The 20,739-nt window shown below is 41.1% G+C and overlaps 1 protein-coding gene across 1 annotated transcript; it reads left to right on the top strand.

The window, feature by feature from the left end:
• Window positions 1-9,902: 9,902 nt before the first annotated feature.
• LOC149278802 (SEC14-like protein 1) lies at window positions 9,903-18,756 on the top strand. Its single transcript, XM_089501684.1, has 14 exons — window positions 9,903-10,013; window positions 11,019-11,150; window positions 11,377-11,505; window positions 11,609-11,837; window positions 12,288-12,397; window positions 12,673-12,862; window positions 13,061-13,149; window positions 13,514-13,584; window positions 13,725-13,896; window positions 14,379-14,513; window positions 14,616-14,750; window positions 17,765-18,016; window positions 18,317-18,495; window positions 18,651-18,756. The coding sequence occupies exons 1-14, from the start codon at window positions 9,903-9,905 to the stop codon at window positions 18,754-18,756; spliced, it is 2,040 nt and encodes a 679-aa protein (XP_089357810.1).
• Window positions 18,757-20,739: the final 1,983 nt, after the last annotated feature.

The following is a 20,739-nucleotide window of genomic DNA, read 5'->3' as shown; positions in this document are numbered from 1 at the left end:
TGATAAACAGGCGATGCTTAAGAGTCTCGGGGGACGTTGACTAATGAAAGTCCGCAGGGAAAGAAATAAATGAACGGTTTGTGTCATAAATAAATCAGCACAGGCGTGTTTGAGAGCAGAGGTTGCCATCCTAATAATCAATCCAAGCTAATGCGAAAATAATAAAAATCTGCGCCATGTTGCATCTCGATATTCTCTAAAAGTTCATTTACATCATAGGATGATCTAATTATGTGAGTTGTGATGGGAATACATTAAACTATCTGCATTAAAATGTTTTTCTCAAATGCGGCAGAATATAATTTGGTGATATAATTACTTGATCTTTGAAGCATTCCCCCCCCCCCCTTGCTTTAATGTGCTTACCTAGCAGGAGATTCCCCCCTGAAATAGCATTCTATTCCGCTTCCATATAACGTAAATTACATACTTGTTAGATGCAGTAAGGGGGATGCAACTAGCACTGGATTCCTCTTGTAGGGTGTCTTTACATACGTGTTGTGATGTATGGAAGGCATGTGATCACCTTTTCTAAAGGCAAGGACTGCTTACCGTTAGACGGGCACTTTAATGAAAGGAAAACACTTTATCATATTGGTAATGTTTTAGAAAGATTTGGCACGTTAATTACTTTAATCCATTTTGTGTTTGTGAATTAAATTTGTATTTGTAGTTTTTTATTTTTAACATTTAACACCATACTTAATAATGCGAGAAAATCATTCTCATCATGTAACATTTTGTCTCAATCATATTTTATTCAGGAAATGCTTGCCGTGTGGCAGAAGCAGGCACTGACTTCTCTTATTGCCATAGAAACTAAAATGGTTCTTAAAAGTTTCTGTGTTTGTAATGTGATATAAAGAATATAGTTACAGATCTGGAGAAACCTGCACCTTTAGGGCAAGGTGACACAGGATTGTGGGGGCAAGTAGAGGTCATATGGTATATAAAAAAGGGTTATATAGAGATCAGCAGTTATGGGAAAAAAGATAAGGAAGGTTCTAGTTGCGCTTGCACTTTGCCATGCTTTTTACTGTCTCGCGCTACCCTATTGGTGGGAGTTTTGAATATAAATATTGGAGTTATGAGGGTGCCTGTCACTTTCTAAGCGAACCTCTAAGTTGTCTGCACTGACCTTGAGTCTGGTGAGCAGCAGCGAGGCAGGTGAGCCGAAAGCATCATGGAAGAGCTGATGAAAACGCGCCCTCCTGCCCGCCCATATTGTAATATGTGGCTTTTATTGGGATAAAGTTGACATACAACACAAGGTGTGAAGTGATGCCTTCTGGTTTATAGGCTGGTTGGTAAGGTGCTTAAATTGAGTTTTGGGTGCTCTGGGTATAGGCCCAAGAGCTTGCTCATAGCTGTGTTTACAGTGAAGATAAAAATTTTGATCCCCTGCTGATTTTGTACATTTGCCCACTGACAAATACATGATCAGTCTATAATTTTAATGGTAGGTTAAAAGACAACTGTCCACAGAAGCAATCAATCAGATTCCAAACTCCCCAGCCATGGCCAAGACCAAAGAGCTTTTCAAGGATATTGGGGACAAGATTGTAGAGCTACACAAGGCTGGAATTGGCTATAAGACCATCGAGAAGGTGACAGCAGTTGGTGTGATCATTCGCAAATGAAGAAACACAAAATAATTGTCAGTCTGGGGGCTCCATGCAAGATCTCACCTTGTGGAGTTTCAATGGTCATAACAATGGTGGGCATTGAAAATGGGTTGTGGATGGGTATTCCAGCATGACAATGACCCAAAACACAAGGCAACAAAGGAGTGGCTCAAGAAAAAACCTGGGCCACTCCAGGACCTTAATCCTATAGAAAATCTGTGGACGGAGCTGAAGGTTTGCGTTACCTTAATCACTTGGAGAGGTTCTGCAAAGAGGAGTGGGACAAAATCCCTCCTGAGATGTGTGCAAACCTACAAAAAACCTCTGACCTCAAAATTTGGCAACAAAAAAAGTCGTGTTTTGTAAAGGGGTAATATACTTATTTCACTGAGTAAAATGCAAATCGATTTAGAATTTATTTGAAATGCGTTATTCTGAATGTTGTTGTTCTGTCTCTCGCTGTTCAAATCAACCTACCATTAAAATTATAGACTGATCGTGTCTGTCAGTGAGCAAACGTACAAAGACCGCAGCCTGTCTTATCCTAATTTGTTGCCATGTGTTTTTATTTACTGAGTTCAGTTTTGTCCCTTACAACCTTATGTTAAGGTTTATTATGCTTAATATGCCAGGGAGCTCAGCGGTTAGTCTAAGAAGATATAATCTTTCATATAAGCCAGAAACGATAAACATACTATATGCTTTGATGCTGATCTCCATTATGTGCTACTTTTTGAGAACCTTTTTGTGGGAAAAGCATGAGCGAGGCATTGTTTTTCTGAAACCCGTTTATTTCAGCTGGCATGAAAGCTGATCGCAGAACATTGTGTTCTGAAAACTGTTACGTCTGCATTTCCTGATAGTTAGAACAGACCGAACCCAGAATGTGCTTATCCACACGGTAATGTACAGAGCTTTTCCTCCTTCGCTTCTCAAATCCCCATACATTTGTCTTCAAAGAGTTCCCGGTCTCCTTACAGACATACCCCGCATTAATGTACGCACGGGGTCCACAGCCTGTATGTAAAGCCAAAGCGATCGTAGAGCGAAACACTACTTTACTCGCTTATCAATGCATGTACTGCACATTAGGTGGGGAGAGCCCTGCTCGCATGTTTTTAAACTGTGCAGCTACATTTTGGCCCTCTGTATGCGTTCTCGCTCTGCTATCTTAGCCTGATCAACTACACCAACACCCTGGCTTCTGGCTCAGCCAGCTGGACTCTCTGCCTGTGATGTTTGAGCAGAGAAATTCACCTAAAATATCGCATGGCAATGGCAGCCTCCGGGTCTGCAGATAAATAACGTTTATTGCTTAAAAATCAGAAAATGGTTTTTCCACGGGACTTCCTCTTTAACTGTGCGTGAAGAATGGATTTCTTCTTTTCCCCCAAAGTGATCTGTGAGTTTTCATGTGAAGAGTCTCCCCTGGCTTAACTAACATTGTAATCGGCCGTTAGCTGCGGATTGCAGGAAGTTTGAGGGTGGGTGCGATGGATGGGAAAGCTGAGCTAAGTTAGAAGTGGAACAGTTATGTTTCCTGATCTTAGGTCACTTTGGGCTCACGTGCAGCAGTTAGCTCAGAGGTAGAACCCACCGCCAAGAACATTGCTTATAAATTAACCCTATCACTGCACAACTTGAAACTTCGGCTATGTAATTCAGACTTATACCCCTCTGAGGCCAGTATCTTAATGTCAAGAAAGTTTTGAGGAACGCTATTGATATGTAATGTGGTTAGAACTCTGTATAGATGGCTGCTGCAAAGCATTCTTGGTACAATAAAGCAATCCTTCCATTTGATAAAGCTCTATTCATCTTGGACTGCATGTCAGCCTCCAACAAAGCTTATACCGACTTAGCAGGTGCTACACAATAGAGCTGAGATTGTCCTCTGACGGTGCTGCTGTCCTGTGGTTATGATGATCAGTATTTGATGCCTTGTCGGTTGTCACTAAAACCTACTGGAAATTTGAATTGGTAAATGCTGCCAATGTCCTCTTGCATATGTTTAAAAGGACCCTCTAGTCATTATATGCACCTTAATGCGCCTTTACGTTTCTGCGGAATCTACCATATACTTTTGCTAGTTCCCTGCTATTTGCATGTCACTGGAGCCTTTGGGACTTGGGGGGGCGTCTGGAGGCTGTATTTCCCATTATAGACTGTGGACCCCTGGATTGCATTGCATGCGACAGTGGACACCGATTGCAGTGCAATATCTGGTTCCTTTGCCTGGATTTGTTTGTCGCCCTGTACCTGATTAGGGGTACAGGGTGGCAACAGTGAGAGCCAGAGCTCTCTAGATCCCAGTTCCCCCTTCCTCCTGCCTGTCTGACCAGCATTATTGGTTCTGATGGCAGGATTGTGTAAGTTTTATCTCAATACGAGTCCTGTCTTGTTATTGGGGTAAGCCTCGGTGCTGTCAGGGCGGCAAAGCACTATTGCCATGCTTCTGTATACTACAGTGATGCCGAGGTTCCCAAGGAGCTATGTTTCCTGCTGTCTTCGACACTAGTCCTGCCTGGCGGTTGATGTTTCGTGTTGCATGTGGCCATGGGGAGACGGAAGGATGGTCCGGCGGGTGTACCCAGTCGGGGTGCAGGTGGTTCCCGTCACGGTGTGTCTTTGCCCCAAACACATTTCCCTGCGCATGATCTACTTGCCTCCAGCACTGGAGCTGACTTGAAGTAAGCATATCCCTCTGTGGACAGGGTCTGTTGAAACCTTTGCGCACCTGCGTGGCAAGCTTTCTCTGATATCAATGGGAGTACTTTCCTGCCACGGATTGGCTTCAAGCAGCCAGTGACGGAAAATGTCTGACTACAGAGGAGGAAGTCATCTGCCTCAGCAGAGTTGCAGCTTCTAGGTTGAGTAAGTGCCTTTTTTTCGCTAACATTTTAGAAGAATCCATAGTAAAATACCCACTTCTTAAGAATGGACATTAGAGAGTCTCTTAAAGACTTGTGTTCACTGAACGTTTGTAAAGGTGCTGTTCCACCAACGCTTGAATCTTGCAACTTTGTTCTGCCTCCATTTTTTTATTTTATTTTTTTTTGTTTTCTGGGAACAGTTGTCATGTGGCAGAAAAGCAGGCACCGATGTTTTAAATAAACACACAACTAATTTTCTGAAAAGTTCTCGTGCTTTTATGTGATTAAATGAGCATAACTAAAATGACGGATCCTGCTCAACATACTAGGCAGCGCAATTTGTTTCGTAGGACGGCATCTCTAATTGTCCTTTAACCAAACCATAAAATCATCCGGAGTTTCGTGTAGTACATAGGAGTGTGTGCGCATAAATGTTAAAAGCTTGCCCAGGTATGCTGGCAGATGCTGTGATCTTATGAAGGCCTGGGTCAGACTAGAGAAGCCTGCTTGCCTGTATTAAGTGAAAGAAATATTAATATTAAAAATATACAGCCTTGCTTTAAAATGCTGCCTCTAGCATCTGCTCTTGGGTTTGTAAATCTGTTTCTCTCAGGATGTTTTTTTTTTCTCTCTTTGCTGAAGAATCCACCCAGTGGGGCTCCCTGAGCTGTCGAATGTTTTTGTATGAAATAGAATAATAAATGTTAAGGGATAAGAATTCTGTGCGTAGAAAGAGCCCCAACATAAAAGGTTTATCCCCTTGTAGTAAGTGGTGCTGGGGGTGCAAACTACCCAATTTTAGGTTTATGAAAAATCACACACACACTCGCGCACGCACCCCTCCCCTGCATGTGACAAGCAAGTGGGTCAGTGGAATTTTCCAGCTTGTGTGTATAACATATTATATGGAAGCTTCATTCTCTAGAGCATACACAACTCACAAAGCTGTATAAGAAGTTATGTTACAGAAAAGCATAACCCGCTCAGCCCATCTAATGTACCCGTTTCTTCCTGATGTAAAGATGCACACTTTAGTCAGTCCTTGGTCCTGTCTTGGATTCAAGATCGTTCTTATGCCTACCCCATGAATGTTTACATCCCCCATGTAAACCTTCATGGGGTAGGCATAAAGCGATCTTGAATCCAAGGACTGACTTCAGTCTACATCTTTCATAGACCGTATTATGAACTTCTGCTAGGAGGCTGTTCCACTGATCTGCCACCTTTTCTGTAAAGAACAATGTGCAGTACTACTAAAAGGTGTGGGGCTGGGGTTCTAATGTTAAATTCTAATGATGCCGTAGTACAGTGCAGGTCCAAAGAAGTTTTCAAAGCAGTCATATTGCCATAGCAACCAATGAAAAGTTCCAGTTAGCATTCCATTTGTTGCTATGGTGATAAGACTTACAACTGTTGACTAGAATTTCTCATAAAAAAATAACACCCAGTGAGTCTTACTCATAAAAGTGGAGAACCTTCTATATTTTCCCATCTCATGCGTGTGCGTGTTTGTTACCCATATTACACGCCTGTTCTGTTGCTCGAGAACGGCATTACCTTTTGTCCCTTTATATAAATGTTTAATTAAAACTGGATTTTTTCTGCACGGGTGCGTGACCCCATGTATGTATGGCTTGTTGAATCCCCCCCCCCTCCCCCGGAACCGTTGCGCGGCTGTGCTTTGATTGTTCATATCGCTGCCGCCTCTGCCTTCCCCCACGCCTGCTCCCTACAATGTGCTTCATTATTTTGTATTCTGAAAGAATTTTGAGCACTTAGTGTTTGGAAATGATAGAAGCAGTCTGTTCAACAGTTTTATAAGGCAGTGTTCTATTAACGCTTGGTGATAAGAACGGCAAGATCATTTGGGTTTTTAAAGTATTTCTATGTAACTTTGTCATAGTCAAAAGTGGATGTAATTTATTTGTAGTGGAAGTCGTCGTAGGCGTCGATGACCAAGTTCATGGGTATCTCCTGCTGAATAGCAAAAGGAAGCGTATTACATGTATGCATAGATCAGTAGCTACTTTTTTCCATACCTACACAGGGCAAAGAGTTACGATCCGAGTGTTTCTACTTAAAAATGCAGTTTGCTTGAGATCCAATACAGCATATTCCAAGGGCAAGGTGGTTCTAATGAGACCTGCAAGGTATTCTAGGCTTATGCTCCGTGATTGATGGTTCAATAAAAGGTGGCTGAATCTATTGATCTGTTTTCACTTTAACTGAAACCTCCATGATCCATTCTCCTAGAATACAGCCTGGAGAAGAACGGGTTCCAGGAGAAGCTTTTTTGTGATGACCTTTTTGCCTCAAGAACATAACTATTGTTTTAATGCTGGATCAACCATTTAAAAAAAATGTTTTTGTATTATCAATTGATGAAATACCGCATCATCTTCGCCTTAAGAAAGAATAAGCACTTTTGAAATAGATAGGAAGGCGTGATAATTGTGCACTTGGATTTGTTAGAATGTTTATTGACAAAATAAATTGTCATGGGACAAGCGTTTACATGATAAATGCCTATAGCGTTGGAGCAAAATGCTTGATTAAAAAACAAAACAAATTCTGGCAAATATCTTTTGGAGGAGTATGGTGCTTGGAGCCGTGCTTTTTAAACAATTTTTCTATATGGAATAGAGCACTACCCTGTCCAAGCACCGTGCAGGTTCATCATGCGATGATCTTTAGACATCTGACAAATGATTCCACTAATAATGAGGAGTGTAAAGATTAGTCTATCGTATACAGAGATGTTTGTTAATCTAACCATTTTTTATTTTTTTTTGTTTTAAAGCAGCTCTATCTTCCCGATTTCCCCCCAAAGCGTCAGTTGCGCTCTTATCTGCTAGTAGTGACCCAATTCAGTCATCCAGATTAAGCACCTAGGAGGAGGATGTTTGTGTTTTTGTTTTGTTTATTACATCGATGCCTGTGTCTTAATTCCCATCTGCTTCAACATGCCTTACTGCTGTAATATCAGGGGGAAAAATATATCCGTTTTTAAAACCTCTGATCTGAGCCAATTCCATTAGGCTGTTAAATTGCCTGTCATGTCTGACAGGGGTTTAATGGCTCAGATTGTTTTCATATAGCGCCATCATATTCTGCAGTGCTGTACAGTGGGTGCTGAGGTTTATTAACTTGTTAGTTATGTAATATTGCAGATAACTGCCACTTCTAAAACTACCATCCTATAGTGTTATTTTACATATAAACCTGCATTTTTTTTTTTTTCAAGCGTTTCCCGGACTGTCTTACTCCAGAGCCCAACCACAGAGGATTTTCATAAACTATTATGCTTGGCGTACTTTCAGTCCTAAACAGTACTTTTTACAGGAAGGTACGACAATCTGGGTTAAAGCAAACCTTTTCATTCTTTAACATCGCGCTATGGGGTGATGCTTTCTTTAGTGTTTTTGCCAGCTGTGGAAGGCTCCCCCTCCTGAAGTACATACTTTGTTCGTAACAAATTGGGACCTTGGGCATTTGTTTAAGAATGTAGTCTTTGTTTAAAATAAAAACCCCATGGGAAAAAAAAATTAGATTTAAATATAGCACTGGGTACAGTACTGTATAACAGAATCCCCCCCCCAATAGAATCCAGGTTGCCATTGCAGCACACTGAGCTTATGGCAATGCTTATGAAGTCTGGGTTATCCTTTCCTCTGTACACTTTCGTTCAGAGGGCTCGGATAATTGCTGGAACGCATGCATGTGGATTGCGGAAACTATTGTTTGGACATTAAATGTACATATTTTGAAACACTGTGATACTACCCCCCTCTCCCCGGCAAACCTGGTGGAAGATCCCCTTTTACATTAAAGTTCATGGGAGGAGTGCGAAGTTCATGTTTATACAACACTGGTTGTGCAGATCTTTACTCTTCCACTCCGCTATCTGTTAATAAAAACTTTCACATCTCTTAAGAAAATAAGAGATGGTCGTTACGAGAGAGGCCGTGCTGAAAAGTAGCCCGCTGGAGAATATGAACTCCTGCTTGTCTGAAGGTGGGGGTTCATTTGAGTTAAAACCTCTTACCAGCGAGGACATAGGCTAATAGGTTGGCATACTTGATCATCGCACATGGACCAAAATATCAGCTTCTCGTATACACTGTTGGAATATCTTGAGTAAGGGGTCATCTACAACAGGACCGCAGGGTGGGTTATAAAGCGCACATCTTACAATGTAAAGGCAGTGAAGAGAAACACAAGTTATGGAGAAAGGGAAGAGAGTGTGGGGGTTGTTCTCGCTGTAAACATGGTTCTGAAGACATAGGTTTTGAGATTATTCTTATCTTGCTTAACCTTTACTACAGTAGTTGGAATATTAATATCCATCTTGCCTGCTAACCCAAGTTGCTTGATAACCCGTGAACACTCAGTATGTGTTGATTTACTTGTAAAATGTAACCAGTCTGGCGCTTATTGCTATAATGTTATACATGGTGTGGGGAAACTGCCGACATAGCAGAATGAACAGTAATTTCACACCGTTTCAGAGACTTGTTTACACAGCGGCCATTAGTATAACACGCGTTGCATTTTGTGTAGCACAAAACCTCTTGCAGCTTTACCGGTTTGTAATTGTTAATCTTTATATTTTTTATTTTTTTTTATACATCAGCAGGCGAATGTATCCTAGAAACCTGGAATTTATTTCTTCAGGTTAAAGGGAATTTTACAGCTTTTACAAAAATAGAAGATGGTTAAGATAAATATGGCATATTAAAACTTGAACAATGGATTTAGGTACAAGGTTAAAGGAATATTTAAGGTTTCTTGTTCTTGGTGTCCAGAAGTATACGAAGCTTGGTATGACATGCTCCATGCCAAACACTTGTGTATTTTAGTAGTATTGATAAATCTGGGTTTTTTTTTTTGGTTTTTTTTTTTTTTTTTCTTTTGCCCCCACAGATTAACACAGGAAAGCTATTGAGGCACTTTGCTAAAGACAAAAAAAGTTTTTCTGACATGCCAGTGATTTGCACTTAGTGGTTTTTACTATATATGTCTCCCAATAGGTCACCCCATCTTCGCCTTGAAGTTAAGCAGCTTGTATGTTCTGGTGAAATAAAAATGATTTGAATCTTCCTTCTGAAATCCTGTTGTATTTGGGGCACACAAGGGTTAGGGTTGAACACCCCTGAGCTGAATAAAAAAACTAGAGCAGTAATTCAGTTTTCAAAGTAGAATAGTTGAGGAACTTCTGTACTCCCCACCTCATGAATACAAATGGCCTCCTTTACAGCACAGCTTCAGGTAGAGAGATAATTTCAGTGATGGTAGGCACTTTCTTGGGACATGGTGGTGAGCTCCATTTACTCATCAGCCTTTTGTTATTTTTATTATCCTACAGGCATATGAGCGTCGGTTCCCCACATGTCATCTCATCCCCATGTTTGTTGGTAGTGACCTTATGAGTGAATTCAAGAGTGAGGATGGAGCGGTGCACGTGATGGAGAGGCGCTGTAAGCTGGATGTTGATGCTCCACGGCTGTTAAAAAAGGTTAGTCCACTTGTTATCCACAAACTCTAGCTCTGATGTGTTTAAGATATCGGTGATTATATAAGACACCAGCACAAAATGGGGGGGGGGGGGTGTGTAACTCACAAATAGGTGCTTTCAATTCAAATAGGATACTTTTATGGGCAGAGTGGGTAAGTATACGATCTGAGAAGATTGTGTCAAAGACCCATGAATAGATCTAGTTAATATAGTATTAAATCTTCCTTTTGTTCTGTAGATGACTTGTTCCATGGTTTTCACTTCAAAGGGTAAATTTTGCCTGGTGAGGGCTTCAGAATAATTCTAACATTTTGATGGGGATATCCCATTGAAGCCAGCAAATGAAAAGTTTCCAATTACACCCACATGTGAAATTATGCATTACTTCCTGAAGTTAGCCTCCAAATTAAACTTAATTCCCTTTGGGGCAGAATGTAACTTCTGTGGGCACTCTCCCTCTTCAGAATCATAGGTATCGGTAAAAGACTTAAAGAATGTGGTCGGTGAAGACATCATACCCCCACCACTCGTCAGGGGCAGGCAGCAGCCTTCTTTATGAAGGACATTTGATTAAATAACCATGACTTCCACAAACATTGTCATGGACGCTGGTGTCCACATACCGACTACCTCTGGTGCTGCCTGAATTCCTTGTTACTGTAGACATCCTGGTGGCTTTGTGTGGGATTACATGTAAACCACAAAAAGCTACAGGTAAATCAGAGCAGCCAAGTGAGATAAATACAAAACTCTTCAGCCCTTTTTCTGCCATTACGAATTAGTCTACGAGCATGTGGGGTTTTTGAAGCTCTCTTGTGCGGTAAACACATTCAGCCTAGATCTTGGCCAAGGGTATAATAGGTTAACCTCCAATCATCAAATTCTTCCTACAAAACTGCTGAGATATATTTGTGTGGGCAGTGCTTAAGGCTCTTAAAACGTCTGACCTCTAACTCTTGTGTTTGTGCATTATCCCTGTTCTGATGCCTATAATCTTGATCTTAGATTGCAGGAGTAGATTATGTGTACTTTATCCAGAAAAACTCCCTGAACAGACGGGATCGTACTCTAGAGATTGAGGCCCACAATGAGACGTTTGCAAGCCGTATAGTGGTCCATGAGTATTGCAGTTACACCGTAAGTTCTACTGTGTTGTGTAAATGTGTCCTTTTAAAAAGACGGGTCATGTGGCCTTGTGATAAGTATCTGTAATCCTCATACTCTCTACTGTTAGTATATCTAAGTGGCCTGCATAGCAGAAGCCTCTTAATGGCAACTAGGGACAGCTTTACCATCCTAGATACAAACCACTATCCGGACACCACAGGTATGGGACACTGACATTTTCTGTCTCTGTTCTCAGGTACACCCTGAAAATGAAGAATGGACTTGCTTTGAGCAGACTGCCAGCTTGGACATCAAATCATTCTTTGGTTTTGAGAGCACAGTGGAAAAGATTGCCATGAAACAATACACAAGCAATATCAAAAAGGTCAGTAAATCCAGAACAGACATTCCAGTATCCACTGCTTACAAGCATAAGGCTTCATTTCTTCATCTTGTTTAATAATCTCTTAATGTGGCTTCCCTGACAGGGTAAAGAAATCATAGAATATTACTTGAAGCAGATGGAGCAGGACGGCATCACCTATTTACCTCGCTGGACTCCTAGCACCATACAGAGAGAAGAAAGCAAAACGTCTACCTCAAGTGGGGCTGTCTCTCCTCCCCAGACCATACCCGGTGCCAGTGATGGGTACAACAATAGAGATGGCCGCTGTCCTGCCGCCAGCCCATCTGAGCCACTCAGCAGCACTCCTGATGGTATGCTTCTTAACAATTTGGGGACGGGGCCAAGGCATTTAAGGAGATTCTGCTAAATCTTTCATGTATTTGCAAAATGGACCACATGAAAGTTTGAAGGGGCCTTGCAGATATCGTATGCATTAATGCATGTGATAGCTGGAGTGTTCATTAGCGAGTAGAGTAAAGTGGGGAAGAGGTGCCACTTCTTTCTTCACATAAAAACAGCATGCATTATAACCAATGTTTTTCAGTTTCTATGATACCAGTCAGCGCTTGCTTTTCTGTCATGTTACCGTGAAGCATTACTTGAAAAATATAAGATTACAATAATTTCTGGGAAGTATTTGGGTATTCAGGAATCCTAGGGATTATGTTATCTAACTCAAGTTTTGATATTCAGTAGCGTAGGCAAAATTACCTGTTTAATACCACTCCTTCAAACGCTTGTTGGTGTATCTTATTTTGCAGATAAACTGGATGCCGATTATATCAAACGCTACCTGGGAGACCTCACCCCGCTGCAGGAGAGCTGCTTAATCCGCCTACGACAGTGGCTTCAGGAAACCCACAAAGGCAAAGTAGGTATCTTTCTGTATTTTCCCTCACATTTGCAGTAAAAAGATATTTCTTGCAATATCCTGAAGGCACTGGGTTTTTTTTGGTCGACCTTTAGCTTACTAAATTGCAGAAAACCTCAATAAACCTCGCCTTTCATAATACAACCGAACTGTGTCAGCTGCAAAAAATAGTTATCAGCAACTATAAGAATATGCAGCCGGTGCAAATTCCACTAAACCTGCAACAAGGAGCACGCACATCCCTGATCATTCTGATGTCTGTCGTCGTCTCACAGATCCCTAAAGATGAGCACATTCTGAGGTTCCTGCGAGCTCGGGACTTCAACATCGACAAAGCCAGGGAAATCCTGTGCCAGTCTCTTACATGGCGCAAACAACATCAAGTAGACTACGTACTAAGCACCTGGGACCCACCGCAAGTTTTGCAGAACTACTATGCTGGAGGCTGGCATCACCATGACAAAGGTCAGAACTTACAAGTGTAATGCTAGGATTACTGACAATAAAATGGCGCTTCCCAGAATGCTGATACAAAAGTCAAGACATTACCACACTAACACAATGAGTAGAATCAATGGAAAATGCATTGGCTATAGAAAATGCTGTTCTCTGTTGAATACAAACATATTAAATCTATTGGGTTATGCATTCTACCCCTTACAGATGGTCGTCCGTTGTACGTGTTAAGGCTTGGACAGATGGACACAAAAGGTTTAGTTCGGGCTCTTGGTGAGGAGTCCCTCCTGAGACATGTAAGTTTCAAGTAACGCGTGGTTAGAATACAAAAATTCAGTCAATTTCCTTAAGTCTCACTGCTAAAACCATTGACCAACAAACCATTAAGACCTCCAAAAACTAGGTGCATCAGCTGTCCCCTGACATGTCTTGTATTGAAGGTTGTGTCCTAGGTTGGAAAGTCGGTTTTGTGTTATCAATGCTTTTAATAGTTTCATTTTGTTGTCTTGAGGTGGAGGGCAACTGAGGTCCTTTCCTACAGCACATGAGAACTTTTTACAATACAGAACCTGAGTAATGTTTAAAGTGCTAAGTAAATCTGTTACACTAAGAATTTAAAATATACATATAGCCACTTTAGTGATCTTTTTCTGTTAACAGGTTCTTTCCATTAACGAGGAGGGACTGAGACGTTGTGAAGAAAACACCAATGTTTTTGGTCGTCCCATCAAGTGAGCCCTGAGGGGGAGGGGATGTCATTGGACCTCTACGAATTTTTATTTGAAAACTATTAAATTGTAAACAAGCAAATTGTGTTCCTGTGAATTTTACTGATGCCACTTTGCTATTTCTCTGCCTTTTTGCCTTTTAGCTCCTGGACCTGTCTGGTGGACTTAGAAGGGCTGAACATGAGGCATTTGTGGAGGCCAGGAGTAAAAGCTCTGCTGCGGATTATTGAAGTGGTAGAAGCCAACTACCCTGAGACGCTGGGGCGTTTGCTCATCCTACGGGCCCCCAGAGTATTCCCGGTGCTGTGGACTCTGGTTTGTATTTTTTTGATCTCCAGCCAGTTGGCTTTCCTAGCTATAACCCATAAAGCTATAGAGCATGGAAACTATTGACTTACACTAATAACTTGAATATCACTAAATATGATTAATTTCCATAATATTTATAGTCTTGGTACGGTGATACTTGGATTTGTTTGCATGTGGTTAGGTAATGTATTTCGCTTTCTGTTCTGTAGCTGTTATCTGTCTTTAGTATCACTAATTAGAGACCATCTAATTATTCAGTCATTATATAGGTATCTCAATCTCCTATCTCTGTCTGGGTATATTGGTCCCTTGATACAAAGTGCTCATTAATACATAGTTTCCCTGCTTTAGCTTACAAATTAAATTACTGAGCCATTTTGCACATTTTTGTTTTCTGATCAAAAAATCTTCTAATCACACTTTAAATTACTGAATTTATTTTTAATCCCAAAAGAAAATGTATTTCATCAGGATAATTCTTCCTGCAGGTCAGCCCCTTCATAGATGAGAACACAAGGAAAAAGTTTCTGATTTATGCTGGAAATGATTACCAAGGTCCAGGGGGATTGTTAGATTACATCGACAAAGAAGTGATCCCTGACTTCCTAGGTGGGGAGTGCATGGTAAGTTGCTAAATGTGTGGGAGGCAGGCTCACCCCCCCCCCCCAACCAAAAATGAACGTTTCTGCTAAAACCAAAACTTTATATCATTCGCTGATTTACAGTGTGAGGTTCCGGAGGGCGGAATGGTTCCCAAGGCTCTGTACAGAACCCCTGAAGAATTGGAGAGTGAAGATATTAGGCTGTGGACCGAGACCATCTATCAGTCAGCCAGTGTTTTCAAAGGCGCCCCTCATGAGGTATGGATCTAAACCAGGCATGTCCAAAGTCCGGCCCCGGACTGATAAAGCCCCACAGATAAGTTGCCCAATTAAATTTGCATTTAATTTTAATGGTTCAAAGAACGTCAGGCAAAATGGTCGGCCCTCGCACATGTTCACTTCATCAAATCTGGCGCTCTTCGAAAAAAGTTTAGACATGCCTGATCTAAACCATTTGTACATATAGTGGCGAAACCTTTGGAATTGCCATCATTTATGTGGGAATTTGTCTTAAAATAAGATATGATCTTCATCTACGTTACAATATTGAACCCAGTCTGTAACTAATAACACGCACGTTATTGTATTGTTGTCTATATTGAATACATAATTCAAACATTGTCTGGGTTGGAAAAAGTATCCGAACCCCCAGGCTAATCACTTACAAAAGATAATTGATATCAAGAGTTTGCAAACCTGGAGTCCAATCAATGAGACTGGATTGGTGGGGTGTTTGTAGACTTACTGTGACCTAGAATAACACAAACATTTTGAATTTGCTATTTTCAAGAAGCATCTGCTGAAGTCAAACATTCCTCGCAAAAAATCTCAGTAGTTTTGCATAAAGCTGGAAAGGGTTACAAAGTAATCTCAAAGAGCTTACATATTCACCAGTCCACAGTTAGACAAATCTTTATAAATGGACACACTGTAGAACTGTGGCTACTCTGCCTAGAAGTGGGCACCCAGCCAAAGGCTCAATGCTCCCAAATAACCCAACAAACCCATGCATGGTGGATATCGCTGTACTCTGGAGATGTTGCTGAACACATATTGGGGTGTTTGGCAGTCACATATACCAGGAGCAGTAAATTCATACCTGAAGTACAACGTGTGTGAAAACAATAGAAAAAAAAATTACTACAATAAACTTTGACAAAGGCTGATGGTAGAATTAGTGCATGGAAAGGGTTAATATACCAGCATTTGAAATACCCTGGGGTGTAAACTAAACATCTGGGTAAACTAAACATCTCCTCTACCCCATATCCATCCTCTAAAGTTTATATTTAAATAGAGGTGTTTTTTGCACTCCTATCTAGATGAAACTGGGTTGGTATTAGGAGAATCATTTTTCGGTAGTCTTCGGTAATTACAGTTCATTCATTATGTACATAATCCACAGCTTACGATAGAGCAAATGATCTAATATAATACATTCAGGCACTTCAGGCCCCTCAATTCCAAAAATATTGAATTATGGGATCCTTTAAGCATGCAGTAGTATTTTTTTATTAATGCAGTCTAAATGTGCGTAATCCCTCGCTGTTATTTATAAATATGGTGATTAAACCAAGTAAGAGCCAAGTGTTATCGGTGATCCCGATTATACTGGAGTGTCTGAGAAGTAATTTCACCAGCTCCCCTGGGACAGCCACCGCAGAGATCTGACCTAATAACACAAGGTTTAGTCTGCTATATAACTGCGAGGGTTTTATCCAACTCCATTGCGTTTGAATCTAAAAAATCTCATGTGTAATACAATACAGGTTTCCCTATTTTAGGAATGCGCATAGAGATAGGGTGCAAATTGTATACAAAGACAAAATAACAGATTCTGTAGTTCTGCTCACAAAAGGGGAAATACTAAATGACCTCATTAGAATTCATAAAATGCAACGTTTTGTACCTACTATTACAGAAGGAAATCTTGCTCTTGTGAGCTTACAATCTATTAAGATGTTGAGGGGGAGATGAGACTATAGAATGTGAAGGACTGCTTGGGGCGAGGATCATTTTGTTTGTTGTGGATGGATGAAGTGTGATGAGATAAGAAAATTGGCCAAAGTGGTTTGGAGTGATAGTAGGGAGTTGCAGTTATCCAGAGGTAACAAATTTAGATTTTTGTTTAGCTTCTTGTATGAGTGAAGGACACATCTGAGAAATTTCCCAGGTGAAGTTTGTAAGATTTTGCAGGAAGACACTTTTTGCAGCATGGGGTCAACCACTAAAGCTTAACCCTACAAGTGCCAATAAAGTTTATGTAGGAGGCTCTATCCTGCCCCAGCCTGGTGTACCAGTTGAGTAGACCAAGCCTGAGTGAAGGAGAGAGCTGGGTGAAGTATAGCACCAAGGCATCAAACCGGTTGGGTAGCTTTGGTACTTCAAAAGACAAGGGGGGAAATATTTGCAAAAACCTTTTAATATATGCAATTCCGCGCCCCTGTAAGACTCGCTGCAAGGCTTGGTTTGTAGGCAAGGCCTTGCTCACCATATCATGTGCTAGAAGTAAGTTGGAGCTGGTCACTGCATCCTAAACGGGATGCTTAACATGTTTCTAGGTAAGTTCCCCCGCTATCATACATCTGTACTACTCTGGGCCCCTGCTGTCTCTTGTATGCAGGATTCATGGCTCGCCCTGTTGATCCATCAGGGCTTCCATTTTATCCCTCCTAGAATTTAAGTGCCAGGCAATCTTATTGCAATTTTCCAGGATAGAATTTTGATATATTCTTCTGCCTCGTTAGAAGATTTCAATAGAAGGGGAGTAAAACTGCTGACATTCACAGCAAAGAAACGACCAGTCAGTTAAATTAATCGGTCCTTACACGGCTCTTATACTCTTTAAACGTTCTCTTCCATTATTAAAAGAATTATCATTGCGTATATTTCTGTACTGACAAAGGGACAAACCAGTACCACGGTTCCCTCTGTTTTACACATAATTATAGTATTTCCTAGGAGATGTCTGCTTCCTTTTTTATTTTTTTCCCCCTTTTACATGGATATCTCTTGTTCTCTTGATATCTGATATGCCGCTGTGCTCTTAATATGTTAATCACAATTACGTACATTTTTTATTCCTAGCAAAATTGTTTGAAGGCCAATTTCTTTGAGTTTTCTAATCACAGCTAGAGATTGTATATTAAAAAACAAAAAACAAACATTGTGCTAGGTTTTTTTGTGCCTTGCAGTTTCTGAATATTGCCTATTTTGTTGTAGACAATATGTTCATCGTTTAACAGTGTTTCGTTTCTATTTTATTTAATCAGATAATGATCCAGATCGTGGATGCCTCATCTGTGATCACCTGGGACTTTGACGTGTGCAAAGGAGACATTGTATTTAACATTTACCATTCAAAGAGAGCGCCACAGGTCCCAAAAAAGGACGCACTTGGAGCTCACGGCATCACTTCTCCCGTTTGCAACAATGTGCAGCTGATTGACAAAGCTTGGCAACTGGGCCTAGATTACAGTAGAGTGGAGTCTCCGCTTACTTGCAAGGAGGGAGAGAGCGTACAGGTAATACCCTCTTTGCAGTCAAACTTTTTTACTTACCAGGTTGTCAAATTGCATAATCGACCTGTACTGCAGCCAACAGCAAATACGAGTAGTCCATGTAATTATCCCCATTATGGTGAGGATATAAACCCATCTTGTGAACCAACTTGCTCTTCTTGGACATAAAGGTTTAAAAGCACAGAATAAGCATGTTTTTACCTTATATCCTTTGTATACGGCACATGGGTTAACCACTGTTGATGTGTGTGTGTTTAGATATAAATAGTATAGTGTGATTTATTTTTCTTTCACCTCGCACAGGGTTCCCACGTAACTCGCTGGCCGGGTTTTTACATCCTACAGTGGACGTTTCATAGTATGCCGGCCTGTGCCACCAGTAGCCTCCCGCGTGTCGATGATGTTCTTGCCTCCCTGCAGGTGTCATCACACAAGTGCAAAGTGATGTACTACACGGAGATCATTGGCTCTGATGATTTCAGGTATGATCAGTGGTGCTTGACATCTAAATCACTAAAACCCACCCTTGTTTGCAACAACATATGTGCTCTTCTCGTGTAGAATGTTCTGCACCCCAGAAAGGCACATGCTTATTAATGTACTATTTAACCTATCATGTTCTTTTTGTGATGCTTAGGGGGTCTATGACCAGCCTGGAATCAAGCCACAGCGGTTTCTCACAACTCAGCGCTGCTACCACCTCTTCAAACCAGTCTCATTCAAGTTCCATGATATCCAGGTAGCCAGTCCTTGAGAAAGTTCTATCCGCTATGCCTAACCCGATATACAACATGTTTGTTCCACTGGCCATCTTCTGTCCCTTCGGGCTGAAGCCTTTAGATCATCTGCCTTTTTTCACTTAAGTGTTCTTGGGGGGGGTTATATCACACGTCTCATCCCGTGGTGTTAATTTAGCTTCTAATTAAACTGTTGGTTAGCACTTAAGCTAACTGCAGACACACTGCTCAAAGTTAAATGACATTTTGGATGTCCCACCGACTAATTTTTTATAAAGATTTTCTACTTTCCTGCTCCAGTTTCTATTCTTATGTGTATGCAAGTAGGTATATACATCTCACAATTCCTATTGTTGCCACTCGCATTGTTAAAGATACCAATGTTGTGTAAATAATAAATTACATTTACATGTCATATTTTATGATTTAAAATATTAAGCCATAGCATCAAACCTTATCTAAGTATACACTCGGTATTAAGATTTTACACCAGAAGTAGCTAATTCACGTTAACTATATGCACAAGTGCTTGTACGCATTCAAAGAAAAGAACGTTTGGAGCCTCTGACTTTAGGAGGGGGAAACTGGCGCCTACTTTGACTCATGCTTGCGGTCTCTGCTTCTCTGTCGTGCAGAGAGCTAGAATACAACCTGTGCTCTGATTCACTCGGACCGTAAGAAAGGGCAGTAAGCAACGGTGCTACAGGGTCCCTGCTAAGCCTTGTTTGCCTCTTTCTAAGGTGGTATTTAAATAAAAGTGGCTATTGTACATGACGACATGTTATGGTGGTGATTTGATGTGGGAAGTAACTGATTTTCTTCTTGCTTGCTATTTGTGTTGTTGGGTGTATCCTAGCATTTGTTAATTTGCCTTTTTATTTTCACCAGTAAAAGCAACTTTGCTTTGGATCAGATTTCCTGGTTTGCTGCCAGAGAGGCCTGTCATCCCTAGCAGCAAAAGCGTTCCATATTCTAAATCATTCACTTCATATAAGGATTTGATTTATTTGCAAATGTTGGTGCTACAAATTGATTGCTTATTTTCTGGGTGATGGTCATTAGGTATCTTATACTGTTTATTTTTTTTGTTTTTTTGTGGTCCCCCCCACCTTCTCACAGCCCACCCTGTGTGTCAATCCATGGCCATTTGGTCTCCTGTTTTTCCATTGCCAAAATTTTAACACATTTTTTTTGCCACTTTCCTCATTCCTCTGCTATTCAAAGCCAATATAACTTTATTTTTTCCTTCTCACCCCACCTTTTTTCCCCCCTCCCATTTTTTTGTTATTACAGAGAGCCCCTCCCTTTGTCTGAGTCTGCGCTCCCCTCTCTCACACACCCCCAAGACCTGAAGTCCAATCCAGATGGGCTCCTGCGTCTCACCCTTCCTTCTGGGGCCAGCACTTTTCCACTCTCTACACACTGAGACCCCCAGTCTTCCTCCGCTGGCCCCCATCATGGCGCCTCCCCCTTCATCCGAGAAGCCGGTGGAACTGCTGCCATCGAGACAGAGGCGTCCAACACTTCCTGAGACCATAAACTAAATGTTAGGGTGTTTGTTTTGGGTTTATGGATGAACCCTGAACTCTGTATGGCATTCTGGGCTCAATATCCTTCTTGATCAAACAGTGCTTCAGGAAAAAAGAAAACGCTGCTTGGAATCTATTTTGTATTGTAGTTTCAAATGGAGGAGAAGGCATGTCCTACACACAATCATTTAATGCCAACCATCTTGGGTATCTGAGAGCTCTAAACAGACCCACAGCTTTTGTAATTTCCTGGAGAACATTAGGGAACATACTTCTCCTGCATCTGATTCCCTTCATTTTTTCGTAAAAAGGAAACCTACAGCACTGATCTGCAACTGTGCCATTTTTTTAATAGACCATAGAAGTCTTTGTCCATCTCCCTACCAGCTCTTGGCATTCACCTGACTGCTCTTTAGTGTTGCCAATGGTATATATAGTTAGGCTGCTTACGTAGCAGTTA

This window comes from Sceloporus occidentalis, unplaced genomic scaffold, assembly GCF_023333645.1.
Source record: "Sceloporus occidentalis isolate IW3139 unplaced genomic scaffold, rSceOcc1.0.p SCAF_179, whole genome shotgun sequence".
NCBI lineage: Eukaryota > Metazoa > Chordata > Lepidosauria > Squamata > Phrynosomatidae > Sceloporus > Sceloporus occidentalis.
Note: the sequence above shows the minus strand (reverse complement) of the source record. Positions and strands in the feature narration are given on the sequence as shown.

Bases quoted from the DNA above. Each gene is read 5' to 3' on its own strand.
- LOC149278802 (XM_089501684.1), top strand. From the start codon at position 9,903: ATGTTTGTTGGTAGTGACCTTATGAGTGAATTCAAGAGTGAGGATGGA. The intron at 12,398-12,672 runs GTAGGTATCTTT...GTCGTCTCACAG, and splicing joins AGGAAACCCACAAAGGCAAA to ATCCCTAAAGATGAGCACAT. The intron at 18,017-18,316 runs GTAATACCCTCT...CACCTCGCACAG, and splicing joins AGGAGGGAGAGAGCGTACAG to GGTTCCCACGTAACTCGCTG.